The following is a 12,821-nucleotide window of genomic DNA, read 5'->3' as shown; positions in this document are numbered from 1 at the left end:
GCGCGGGGGGGGGGCGGTATATAGAGTATGAGGGGGTTGGAGATGTATAGGGACATCCGACGTTTGTGGAAATCATGACGTAAGATGCCCACAGTTAATACATTAATGAGGAGGGACTTTGTATGTCTCACTAATCTGAAAAACGAATTATTACATTTAAAATGTCCTGATTGTCTTAAAGACATTAATACATTTCAAAAACGTAAAGAAGGTAGACTGTTTCCTTAGAATCTGGTTGATTTCAGACACCATGCCGTGAAAAGTCAGTTGATATAATTTTTGGATTTGGAAAATCACACAAAGTACATAAAAGCTGTTAGGGTCGGTGTTTACCCACTGCATGCAACAAAAGGTGCACAACAAAGTAGAATCACTGTGTGTAGCTTTAGAAGACCTCAACATGAGTTAAAATGGACAGATTAGAAGTACAAAAAAGGAGATCAATAAACACGAGTGAATAGTCGACTGATCCAAATTATATTCCGTCCCAACTGCTTTCTACACGGATGGATTGAGAATCATTCTTACTTCAAAGTGAGGAATCCTCTGAGGAATCAATACAAACCCTTTTACGGATGGATTTGCCGACCTCACCAGTCATGCGTCATGAGCTCTACGGCCTGTGTATCAGCAGAACAGTAGTGATGGGCACTAAAAACAAAGAGGGATGCATCTACAGTTGTTCAATCAAATAACAAAAACGGTTACATATTGTGTAACCATGTTGCCCTCCTATGAAACAGTAATGAGGGGGTCTGGAGGATGGCGAAATGTTCCATAAATGTATAGAGACAGATAAGAAGGACTTGAATGATGAAATTATGAAGAATGATGCTTTACCAAAAACAATGTTAGGAATTAGTAATAGTGTTTATTTTTTAACATTTAAAGCAGCACTGGTATACAAAAATAAAACTAGAAATGTCATTTATTTTATAAGAAGAATGAGATCATGTACACGGGTTGACATCATGTCAACCCAGATGAGTAAAGGTCCCATTAGAGTCCATCAGAGTCCGTTGTAGAGTGGTCTGCAGTGCGGCTCTAGTTTGTCCTCCAGGACGTAGTCAGGTCCACAGACCCAGGGGTCCCCCGTGTCCCACTGCCACTTCTGCAGACTCTGCCTCAGGCTCTCCAGCACATCGCTGTAGGACGGGTCTGACACCAGGTTCCTCGTTTCCAGTGGGTCTGTCCTGTGTTGGTGGAGCATTCATAAATTCAGACACCGAGAGGACAAGATGTTGTTGCCTTATACTGAGGTCCCTATAACTAGTATCAGATTACATGTTTATTTCTGTGAAATCTTCTAAAAAATGATTGGTAAACTATTGATGATATAATAAAGCTTTATCGTTTTAATTCCAATGAGGGTCAAAATGTGCGCCAGTTTTCTCTTCTGAATATTCAAATTGTATTTTGTTTTAGGACGCATTCTCTCCTTTATGGTGCTAGCTTCTGAACATTTCCTTCTGACTAAATGACTAAAATATGAACGGTGGCTGCTGCAGCTCATTTAAATCAGAGGAACTCATCCACCAATCGAGGTCAGGTTTTGTGAGCGCTCCTCTTTCGGGCTTTGACCTCTAAGCTCATTTACCAAACGTGACTGACATTTATCTGTTAATCATCGCGGTGAACATGTCGCCTACCCAAAACACGATGGAACAACCTGAGCTGTAACAGACCTGGAGTCGAACAGCTCCCAGCGCTCTCTGTAGTAATACTGCTCCAGGCTTTTGAACCAGTGAGTGGGCTCACTCAGCCTTGTGCGGTTCAGCAGGTCCTGGAAGGTGGGTGACACGTACAGGTCCTGGTCGATGGGGAAGGGCATGCGGTAGTGAAGGTTGTGGAGTAGGTGGTACGCCCCCTGGTGGACGGAGCGGATCGGGTAGTACATGGTTACCTGAAATCAAAAAACGACAGTGCAGCGGTGAAGGCCTTGTGCTCGGTGCTTTCTGTTTGTGACGGCGGCGATGCTCACAGACCTCGTGGAGGGACTGGCTGGCGTACACGGTGTGCCAGCTGCGGGGCTCTGTGACCAGCGCAGGCAGTAAGGAGCGACCGGTGAGGTGGACCGGGGTGGCGGGGCTGCCGGGGAGGCTGTAGGCCGGGTAGGGAACAGAGAACCAGTCCAGAATGGTGGGAGTGATGTCTGCCAAAAAAAAAAAAAGAGAGAGAGGGAGAAGAAGAGAAACGAGAGTGAGTGTTTCTATTATGACCTACTGTTAACATCTTTATATTAACATGTGACTGTCCACTTAAAAAAAAAACATACTGTATCTCCAAATTTGGAGATTTTTATTTTTTCAGATGAATTAAAAGGATCAAGTGTTCCTTTATCCCGCTTTAAGCTTTCATATTTATGCTTAAGTCCGACATACGCCTACTAGTTATATATGTGAATTGTTGCCATATTAATCATTTAAAATAATAATTATTTATCATCTTATATGTTTATCCTATTTTATCTGAGATCCGATGCTGATGCATCATTGCTAAGTCTCCCTCTTGTGGCCGATTGAGCGCATCAGAGGAACACATCGACTTCCCTGTTCAGTGGTTCCCAGCCTGGGAACACACGAGGGGCCCCGAGATAAATCTGAGCGCTCACAAAAAAATGATTAAGGAAAGAATTCTGGAACACATTTACATTTTCAGCCTGTAATAAACTGAGAAAAATCACTCTTTGGTTGAGCTGCTCGCAACTCATTACTCACTAAGGCCATAACCTGTCACGAGACAGACGGGCCACTAAGAAGAAGGTATTGCTTCATTTTAAAGAGTCACAAACCAAAAAAAGTTTGTCTGCCGCTGTTGGGAGCACTAAACTTGAATCAAACCTGCTATGGACACCGTGTGAATTAATGGTCTTTTATATTTCAGAAGCCTCCCCGACCTCTTTGTGCCATCCATCTCTTACCCAGCAGGCTTACGTAGGCCTGGCTGGTGTCTCCCCATCGCCCCCTGTGCTCTGGAGAGGACACCAGCATGGGCTCTGCTGTCCCGGAGCGATACAGGTTGGTTCTGCCGTTGGGGAAGGGGATGCCGTTATCCGAGCTGTAGATGACCAGAGTGTCGTTCTCATAACCAGCGTCTTCGAGCTCCTGAAGAACCAACCCGATGCCTGCAGAGGAAATTCACACCATTCTAGCTCAGTGTCTTACAAGAGTAGCTTCTCTCTATCCTCTTGTTTTTGTTGTGCCTTTATTATGTGTAGGTGTGGTGACATACCTTGGTCCAGCCTGCTGACCGTGGTGTACTGTGCTGCCAAGTCAGCTCGTGCCACAGGTGTGTCCGGCACAAAGGGAGGAACCTGAAGTACCCGAGACGAGGACAGCCCAGATGAATATGCGTTAGGAGCTCGGAGATTTGATTCGCGGATCAAACCTTTGACTTTAATTTTAGGATTTGTGGTTTTGTTTGCATCAGTGTGACCAAGAAGTGAAAATGTACGTTTACACCTGATGGGACATCATGAGAGATCACAAAGATTACGTTATCAAATGTGCTGCTGTAAAAATGTGTACTATGTAACTAACATTTTTAAACGGGTATATATTAAAAAAAAAATGTATGTTGTTTTACACACATACATATGTTTACAGCTAATGATCCTTGTTTTCTGACGAGAGTGGGATTTCTTTCTACATTTAAAAACCTGTCAGTCACTGACCTTTACTTGTTCTGGTGTGTAATATTCGGGTGTCCAGTCAGGTATCCTTCCCATCCCCATTTCACCATTCCCAAACTTCTCACAGAAAGCTCCATACTGGGGCTGCGAGTGTCCACATCGGTGGGTGTCATGAAAGGCAACATACAGGAAAAAAGGCCTCTCTTCATCTTTTAGTTTGCCTTTATTCTCTTCGCTCTGTCGCCTTCGTTCAAAAGCTTCTTCGTTGTGCGTCTGGAAAAACTTGCGGACCAGGAGTTTGATGCGGGTGATGTTCCTCCCCACCTGGAGGACAGAGTTGTTCTCCTCTGTGTACGCAAAATCAAAAGGGTAAACAGATCCAGGGCCGACATGCTTCTTCCCAATTATACCTGTGTGGGTGTGAGAGAGAGCAAGAGGGGATGAAATGGTGATTAGAGGCAAGAGAGCATGTGAGAGAGTAGACTTGAGATAAACGGGTCTCTCTGTTGCTCACCCGTGTGTATGTCGGCTTGGCTGAGGAGCCGCGGTAGACTTTGTACTCCGTCAAACGAGTTGAAGTGGTGAACACCCTGATGAAGCCCGTACATGCCGTTCTGGTGCTAAAAACACATTAAACCGACCTAAAAAATAGTGCCTTAGTGCACAAATGAGAGGCCTCCGTGTGTGTGTGTGTGTGTGTGTGTGTGTGTGTGTGTGTGTGTGTGTGTGTGTGTGTGTGTGTGTGTGTGTGTGTGTGTGTGTGTGTGTGTGTGTGTGTGTGTGTGTGTGTGTGTGTGTGTGTGTGTGTGAGTGTTTTTACCTGCGGCAGGCCGGTGAGGATGCTGGAGCGGCTGGGGGAGCAGCTGCTGACGGGGGTGAAGGCGTTGCTGAACACCAGGCTCCGCTGGGCCAGAGAGCGCAGGTGCGGCGTGTGGACCACAGAGTTGTTGTAGACCTCCGTCTCAAAACCCGCATCATCGGCTGGAAGACGGAAAAGACACATTTGTGAGCCCTTACACTTGCACGGCCAACAGTGTGTGGACAACACTTTGTAACCTGGCTGCAGGGATTTACTCCCATTCAAGAGCCTTCTTGATGTCGCCCGCTGATGTTGGACAGTAAGACCTGGCTCTCTGTAGTTGGTTCAGTTTATCTCAAAGGTGCTGGATGGGGTTGAACACAAGTTCTTTCACACCGAGCTGAGAGACCCATTTATGTTTGTATGGACCTGGCGGCTTGAACTGGTGCTACACAGTTGACGGCTCATTGTTGTCATTGTCTGCTGTAGTGTTAAGATCTCCCTTGAATGTAATGCATAGAAGCATGTTGATATGCTTGTCCACATGCTTTGACCACAAAGTGTCCATCATTACACACAGAGGGGTTTCTGTTAATTTGTCCATCTGGCCTATATCACCGAGGGAAGGCTGAACAACAGAGCCGCCTCTCTGGATAATATAACAGGATTCATTACAGGTTATAACTGTATATTTCAGCATCAGTCCAGTTCAAAAGGCATCTGACGTCTTTAAAACTACAAGTTCCACTCACCAATTATTAGCAGGACATTTCTCCTCTTTGACTCTCCGATACAACATGATGCCGAGATGAGGAAAAACAACTCGAGCAGCATGATGATGATTAGCGCTCCTCACTGTTATCCATTAATCGCGCCTATTACGTCTCAAACTCTCTGCTCGTTTGGCTTTGAAACCTCAACTGTGAGCCCCCCAAAAAAGAAATCATTCACAGGAACTCGTCAAAATGAATCCCTAAAGCACACAAGGTGACAGCTCGAGCTATGTGCCAGCTACATCTTCGTCAGTGATTTGTTTTCACGTCTTCCGCATCAAAACTTAGACCCCGCCCACCCGAGGTCACATGACACAGATCACATGAGCACAGAAAACAGGAACCCGGCTCGTAGTTCATCAGTGAATTGACTTACATTTTAGGAAATGGTGAAAGAAACGCGTTGACACAAAAGGATCTGAAAATCACAGCAGAACCAGAGAAGAAGAAGAAGACAGATTCAGTGAGAGTTTCGATTCTATTCTGTTGATGTTTTCTATTCCGTCCTATGTTGTTCTTCTACTCTAATCTATTATTTTGTGTTGTTTTTCAGCTGTAATCTATTCTATTTGGTTTGTTTTCTATTCCGTTGTATTATCTCACATAGTGTTGTTTACCCGCTCTATTCTTATAATTTGAAGTGTTTTCTATTGTGTTGTTTTTCTATTCCATTTTATTGTGTTGCCTTTCTGCTCTATTCTATTCTATTTGACTGTGTTGTATTTTCTATTCTATCTTAATTTCTTTCTTTCTGTTCGTTCCAGTCACACAGCTATGCAACATCTGATTGTTGCAGAATAGAATGGCCTTAACATAAATACATTATATGATACAATGAGCGATGAATAAAACATTTCTTTGTGAGGGAGTTGTATGACTTGAAGGTGATTGTGGAGTAAAAAGTTGTGGCTGTTGTAAAACAATTCCTGATCAGAGTCAGGTAGACAGAGCACTGACCTGTCATCTGGCCGTCATGTGATGCTTGCAAATTTGTTGACTTAAGACTTTTTTTTTTTCCCCTGTGTCATTACACACAGATCACATCATGCATCTGCAGATATGGCGTCCACTTTCTATGATGTGCCGTGTGTTTGTCCAGAAAAACACACAGACAAACTGACACATGCATGCGCACACATCGCTGTTGTGTTTCCCTAAACGCTGTGCCTCTGGGTAAAGAGGAGGCAGAACCGGCAGCACGCTCTCCAAAAGCTGACGAATGACATATAAAGCAGAGGAGGAAACTTAATCCCTTTGTGTAAGTGGCTTTTATTGTGTAACCACCTTCTCATGCACATGTTAAACGTCACTTAACCTTTTGTGAACTTTGTTGCTGTCTCATCATCTTTTCCCTCGTCGTCCTCTCCAGGTTCTCCTTCCTCGGCTCTAATAGTTGTGCAATGGATCGGCCTCTTCTGGGCCGACTGTCGGCCCGAGGCTGCTGCTGCTCCTTCAGCACCCTGAAGGCCTGGCTGCCAATCCTCTCCTGGCTGCCCGGGTACAAGCTGAAGTGGCTTCAGATGGATCTGCTCGCAGGCCTCACCGTCGGGCTGACGACTGTACCGCAGGCGCTGGCTTACGCTGAAGTAGCCGGCCTCCCCGTGCAGGTGAGTCCTCTGGGTTTATTTGTGATGGTTCATCCTTTTGGATTCTGTTCGCTCTCCTTTAAGTCTGTTGAGCCACAAAGTTGTTAAAATCTTCTTGCTCCGGTATTCTTTATTCTTTATTTTGGAGCCCCATTACCTTCCACAAAGGGGTCGCCGGTGTTCCTTGCGTCCATTAAAACATCCAGGAAGAATAACATGAACAGTAGAAGTGAACAGGTTGACATCCCCTCCTTGTGTTTTGTCCCCTCTTCATGATGGTGTCTATCAATAATATCCTGTATTGTTCTGTTCAATTTTAACTGATTGCTTTCACTTAAAGATCATCTTTATTTATTTATCATTCTGGCTGAAACAATTAATTGACTGACAGAATTTTATTGGCATTCTTGTGAGTTGAAAATGACAAACATCTTCTGTAATTTGAGGATTTTCAGCCTTTCTTCTGTCTTATATGATTACAGATTGAATATATTTGGGCTCTGAACTGTTGTTGGGACAAAACAAGACATTTGAAGACAATACTCTTATACCCTAAAAAGATTACATCTATTCCTTCTCCGTCAATGAAAAATCGTACTTCTATGACTATGCAAATATGTTTCATCTCAAAAGTTGGACAGCATGTCTCAAACAAGTCCATTCTCCGTGTATGTGACCTGGAGCTTTCAAGTGTCCACATCACACTTGTATGAGTTGCATATTAAACGCGTGACGCCTCAAAATCCATGGTGTCAGAATCCTGCTTGTTCGCTCGTGTATTAAACTCAAATTTAAGGTGAGCACAGGGAAACTTTCCCCTTTCAGCAGATTAATGTGGAAAAGAAGGTTTATAGTGTCAAACTCTGGTGAAGCAATAAGAAGAAAAACACATCTTTGAGAGGAGGGGTGGTTAAATCAGTAATTCAAATCAATCTAACAGCGCTTCTCTCCACAGTACGGACTCTACTCTGCCTTCATGGGGGGGTTCATCTACACTCTCCTGGGGACGTCTAAGGATGTGACACTGGGTCCCACGGCCATCATGTCCCTGCTGTGTTTCTCCGTGGTGGGGGGGCAGCCACACCGAGCCGTGCTGCTCACCCTGCTCTGTGGACTCATCCAGGCGGGAATGGCATTACTGAGATTAGGTGAGTAGAGCAGGGCTGCTGAGGTCAAGTGGAAACATTGTGATGGGGGGGTCTTAATGTAGTCGACACGCGTGAACCGAGTGGAACGAACTGACTTACTGAGCGAAATATAAATGTTTTTGTTTTTTTCCAGTAGCAATGATATTTTATTGTTACATCTTCCAGTCTGTAAGTTAAGTGTTAGCTCTGTATTAAAACCTGATACAACAGCATTACAGTATTATAAACTAGAGATGCATGTTAGAGACTGTGATGAAACAGGAAATTAGTTTGTGAGTGCAGGAGAGCAACATCCTACCACCACATCTATGACTTCCTCTGCTTAACCACACACACTTTCTGTGAAGTCTGTTCATTTCTCAACCATTTTTGTTTTATTTTATTTTATTTTGGTTCATTGCGTTGCTTGTCTTCTGCAGGTTTCCTGCTGGACTTCATCTCTTTCCCTGTTATAAAAGGCTTCACCTGTGCTGCTGCGGTAACCATTGGCTTCGGCCAGGTCAAGGTGAGAGTTAAACACATCTACAGAAACACCATTTAACATTTAAAAAAAGAATGAACACCTCTTGCTCTTAACACACCCATGTTACATATAATATACAAATGGGTTTCACTGCTGCAGCCTCACTTGGTCTAGTAAGACCAGCAGCTTATGGTGGCTGATTTTCCGTATTACTGAGTCAGTTCACTGACTTGATGGCTTTCCTCTTCTTGTGCCACTTTTAGCATTCATCTTTATCCTGTCGGTCACTTGTGTGACCTGGGCCAAATATAGAAACTGAAAGAATATAAATAAAAGAGCATTTTGATTGATTTGTGTGTGTAAACTCATTTTGTAGTTTCTGCTTCTATCTAAAAAGCAAAAACTCCTCTTGTTCACCCACTGTGTTCATATTTGACTCAGATCTACAACTCTTCTCGGTGTCAGTGGTTCCAGCTGATGGTGGTCCCGTTGTTTCTGTTTCTAGAATATTCTGGGACTCCAGGGCATTCCTCACGAGTTCTTCCTGGAGGTTTACTACACCTTCCACAAGATCCCAGAGGCCAGGATAGGTGATGTGGTGCTGGGCCTGCTTTGCCTCGCTCTGCTGGTCATGTTGTCGTTTATGAAGACGAGTCTGGGCTCTCAGGACGCCCCCACCTGCTCCAGAGTCGCCAGGAAACTAGTGTGGACCGTTGCTACCAGTCAGTACCTGTGTGGTTGTGACCATGTGTCTGTGAGTGTGTGAGCATGTGCTTGTCCTCTTCAAATGTACGGACAACAACGACGCGGCGTTTTACAAAGGATGAAGAAAAATGAATAGCCAAAATGATTGTATATCATTTTATTTGGTTTGAATGAGAGGCATGCCAGGATACAGATATCTTTATCTTAATCGTTTTGTTCATGTCTCCTCTGTCGCGGTCAGTGCGTAACGCTCTTGTGGTCGTGGCTGCATCCTTCGTAGCATTTTCCTGGAATGCTTACGGTTATCCCGTGTTTACGGTTACTGGGGAGACTTCCCGGGGGCTCCCGCCGTTCAGACCTCCACCCACCTCAGACACCACAGCCAACGGCACCGTCGTCTCCTTTGGAGCGATAGTTGAGGTAAGGAGCAGAGAGACGACGCTGCCTTCACTTCCCCAGAAGCGTTCCAGTTCACCAGTGGAGCATCTGACCAGCCAGTCCTCCTCTCTGTGTGTTTTGTGCAGGGCTTTGGAGGAGCGCTCGCTGTGATTCCCTTCATGGGTGTGTTGGAAAGCATTGCTATTGCTAAAGCTTTTGGTAAGTCAGTGAAGGGCCACTTCAGTCGGTCACCACATTGGTCCAGACTGAACTATCTCAACAACTGTCAGATTGATTTACATGAAATTTTGTTTTATTAGCAACAGAAAATCAAGGCAGTTAAAGAATCTTTCGACTGATTTTAACTTCCTGTTTGTCCTCAGCCAGTCAGAACGACTACAGAATTGATGCCAACCAAGAGCTGCTGGCAATTGGTTTGACCAACATCATGGGCTCCTTTGTGTCAGCCTACCCTGTCACCGGCAGCTTTGGGAGGTGTGTGTGTTTGTGTGTGTGAGAGAGAGAGAGAGAGACGGCAACAGAGAGAGCTCAGATGTCCAATATTTACAGTGTCACGTTTTCTCCTCACATCCAGGACAGCAGTGAACTCCCAGACTGGTGTTTGCACTCCGGCAGGAGGGATCGTCTCCAGTGAGTCATGACACTCGTTTTTCACTGTATCTCTTCCGCCCTCTTGTGGAGATACACACTTCTCAGTCTCCTTGCTTTCTTTTCTCTCTCTCTCTCTCTCTCTCTCTCTCTCTCTCTCTCTCTCTCTCTCTCTCTCTCTCTCTCTCTCTCTCTCTCTCTCTCTCTCTCTCTCTCTCTCTCTTGTATTTCTGCTGTTCGTTTGTCTTAGTTTGGAAAAGAGGAATCCCTCTAAATCTCTCCCCTTCTCTCTTTGTGTTTTCTATTTTTTCTAGGTGTGATAGTGTTGCTTTCCCTGGCGTTCCTCATGCCGGCCTTCTACTACATCCCCAAAGCCTCTCTAGCTGCTGTTATCATCTGCGCGGTAGCTCCCATGGTGGATTATAGTGTCGTCGCCAAGATGTGGAAGATACGCAGTAGGTGTCCTCTCTGTCTCGCGTGTAATTTTGTTTGTTTTATTGTGGTCTCATGCTCGCGTGTCTCCCACAGAGCTGGACCTGCTGCCGTTTGTTGTGACGTTCCTGATGAGCTTCTGGCAGGTGCAGTACGGCATCGTAGGAGGTGTAGCTGTATCTGGAGCTCTGCTGCTCTACAACACAGCAAGACCACAGATAAAGGTAATATTCTGTACAGGACAGTGAGTGTGACACTATGTCTTTGTTTTCTGTAAAGGTACAACAGTAATTTGCTTGGGCATCATTACTGGACATTGTGGTGGAAATTAAAGTATTTCCTTGAGAGAAATCAAAAAGTATCTCTAAGCTTTCCGTCTTTTAAGTATTTATTACACGATAAAAGGTATAGAAAAATTATAAAAGCATACAAACAAACAAAACAAAATCAAATAGATCTAACGAGCTCAAACAGCTCAAATGTGCACTACAGTTTAACAGAATAAAACACATTAAAACACAGAATATAAACACAAAGTCATAGGTTTGCTTTCAGCTGAAGCAAACATCCCATTTAAGCACGTGTGAGGGACGTGTTCTCACTGCAGCAGCAAGCTGCCTGTCAATCAAACTCCAGTCAGTCAGTCTCCTGGTGTCTGAGGGATGTTCACATTAAGATCGAGTGACCCATCTGTTTCCTATAAGTTACCCCACATATGAGAAGCTGCCCCCCCCACTTCAGTTCCCAGAAGAAGCTGGAAAGCCCTTCTCAGTTGCCTGCAGGCCAAAGTTCAATCTAGACAGAAAACACATGTTCATTGATAGGAGTAGGATTAGAAGAAGTAAGTCACATAAGAACTTATTAACAATTTTCCCTCAACAGACATGAGTCCTATTTTACAGGGGAATTCACTGGATTAGCCAAAAACAGACAACAGTTCCTCAATGTTAACCTATACCCCCCATCTTTAGTTGATGGTCACATAACAGCACAGCAGTGAGTTCATGAAGACATGATAATATATCCAAAAGATCAATGTTGATTATCAGATTTCCCACACAGGTTTCTCCGTTAACAATAGCTTCAATGCACCAGAGGGCTGCATCTTTTTGCATTAACTCTTGCTCTTCCTCTGAGTGGGAACATCATCAAATCACAATATCAAACTGTACAAGAGTAACAGCTAGTTTCCCGTCATGTTCCTGTTGTGTGCAGGTGTCTGATCACGGTGTGCTGGTGATGGAGTTGGGCAATGGACTGAGTTTTCCTGCCACAGAGTATCTCAGCCACATCATACACACTCAGGCACTACAGGGTTTGTTTGATAGTCTGTCTTTGTTTAGAGGACACTTACGGTGGTGTGTAGTGATGTCTGTCTTGTTTAGCCACCTCCTCTCTTTCAGATTTTACTCTCATTTAACCACCTCCCCTCTGACGTGTCTCCCCCAGCGTCTCCTCCGCGGTCAGTGGTCCTGGATTGCCATCATGTCAGTGACATAGATTACACAGTGATCAGCGAGCTCAGGGACCTGCTGAGGCAGTTCAACCTGCGAGAAGTGCAACTGGTCTTTTCCAGATTGCAGGTGATGCCTTTTTGTTCGGAGCCAGAATTTTAGTGTTGTCATAACAACACAACTGAATACATGTTGGTCCCTGTGCTTTTATCTCACACCCTCTGTATCTGTCTCCCTCCCACCTTCAGCTCTCTGTTCTGGAGGTTCTCCTAGCAGCTGATCTGCAGGGCTTCAGGTATACGGACAGCGTGGGGGCGGCGCTGCAGATGGAGTCGAAGAGCTTGAACGGTGATCAGTGACATTTGTGATCTGAGATTATTGAGCTGGTATCAAGTTGAAAAGTGATGAACTACCTCCAACAACTGATTCACTGGCTGTTTGGTGTACAGCTCCACTTGGCTTGAATCTTCTCTGAGACAACAGCACTACATTACCATTGCAACAGTGGACCAGAAATCTAATACTGGGTTTCATAGCATTTTATATTCTTTTGAGGGACATTATGCTTTTTGTGTGAATGAGGATGTAATGAGAGAAATAATATGGACTGCAATATATGTATTTTTTACTAACAGAGCACTCCCTCTGTTACATATAAGGGCTAAAGGTGATCTTCAAGGGACCAAATCAAAACAACACTTGTGCCACCCGTCATTATTTATTTATCTATGTAAAAGAAAATTGGGAATTGTTTTCTCTTATTTTTATGTTGGAAAAGAAAATGGTTTTAATTGACTCACAATGACTAATTGAGTTACATTGTTAACCCAAATCAACACATCT

At 44.3% G+C, this 12,821-nt stretch overlaps 2 protein-coding genes across 2 annotated transcripts; one reads left to right on the top strand and one right to left on the bottom strand.

Annotated features, from left to right (window-relative positions):
• Positions 1 to 46: 46 nt before the first annotated feature.
• On the bottom strand, positions 47 to 5,461 carry sgsh (N-sulfoglucosamine sulfohydrolase (sulfamidase)). Its single transcript, XM_079160367.1, has 9 exons — positions 5,183 to 5,461; positions 4,452 to 4,612; positions 4,146 to 4,251; positions 3,674 to 4,041; positions 3,232 to 3,313; positions 2,921 to 3,124; positions 1,986 to 2,152; positions 1,686 to 1,903; positions 47 to 1,193 (listed from the first exon to the last, which is right to left on the bottom strand). The coding sequence occupies exons 1-9, from the start codon at positions 5,262 to 5,264 to the stop codon at positions 1,010 to 1,012; spliced, it is 1,572 nt and encodes a 523-aa protein (XP_079016493.1). The 5' UTR covers positions 5,265 to 5,461; the 3' UTR covers positions 47 to 1,009.
• A 66-nt stretch (positions 5,462 to 5,527) lies between these two features.
• Positions 5,528 to 12,602, top strand: slc26a11 (solute carrier family 26 member 11). Its single transcript, XM_079160365.1, has 15 exons — positions 5,528 to 5,666; positions 6,241 to 6,461; positions 6,573 to 6,810; positions 7,745 to 7,937; positions 8,357 to 8,442; positions 8,906 to 9,122; positions 9,347 to 9,525; positions 9,630 to 9,702; positions 9,867 to 9,978; positions 10,079 to 10,134; positions 10,407 to 10,547; positions 10,621 to 10,748; positions 11,740 to 11,839; positions 11,974 to 12,107; positions 12,227 to 12,602. The coding sequence occupies exons 3-15, from the start codon at positions 6,604 to 6,606 to the stop codon at positions 12,335 to 12,337; spliced, it is 1,737 nt and encodes a 578-aa protein (XP_079016491.1). The 5' UTR covers positions 5,528 to 5,666; positions 6,241 to 6,461; positions 6,573 to 6,603; the 3' UTR covers positions 12,338 to 12,602.
• The last annotated feature ends 219 nt before the right edge of the window (positions 12,603 to 12,821 follow it).

This window comes from Pholis gunnellus, assembly GCF_910591455.1.
Source record: "Pholis gunnellus genome assembly, chromosome: 5".
In the NCBI taxonomy this organism is placed as follows: Eukaryota; Metazoa; Chordata; class Actinopteri; order Perciformes; family Pholidae; genus Pholis; species Pholis gunnellus.
This window is presented reverse-complemented; position numbering and strand designations above follow the sequence as displayed.

Coding starts and splice junctions, on each gene's coding strand:
- sgsh (XM_079160367.1), bottom strand. CDS start 5,264: ATGCTGCTCGAGTTGTTTTTCCTCATCTCGGCATCATGTTGTATCGGA. Junction 4,042..4,145: donor CCAAGCCGACATACACACGG/GTGAGCAACAGA, acceptor ACACCCACACAG/GTATAATTGGGAAGAAGCAT. Junction 3,314..3,673: donor ACACACCAGAACAAGTAAAG/GTCAGTGACTGA, acceptor CGGGTACTTCAG/GTTCCTCCCTTTGTGCCGGA.
- slc26a11 (XM_079160365.1), top strand. CDS start 6,604: ATGGATCGGCCTCTTCTGGGCCGACTGTCGGCCCGAGGCTGCTGCTGC. Junction 10,548..10,620: donor CAAGATGTGGAAGATACGCA/GTAGGTGTCCTC, acceptor TGTCTCCCACAG/AGCTGGACCTGCTGCCGTTT. Junction 10,749..11,739: donor CAGCAAGACCACAGATAAAG/GTAATATTCTGT, acceptor TGTTGTGTGCAG/GTGTCTGATCACGGTGTGCT.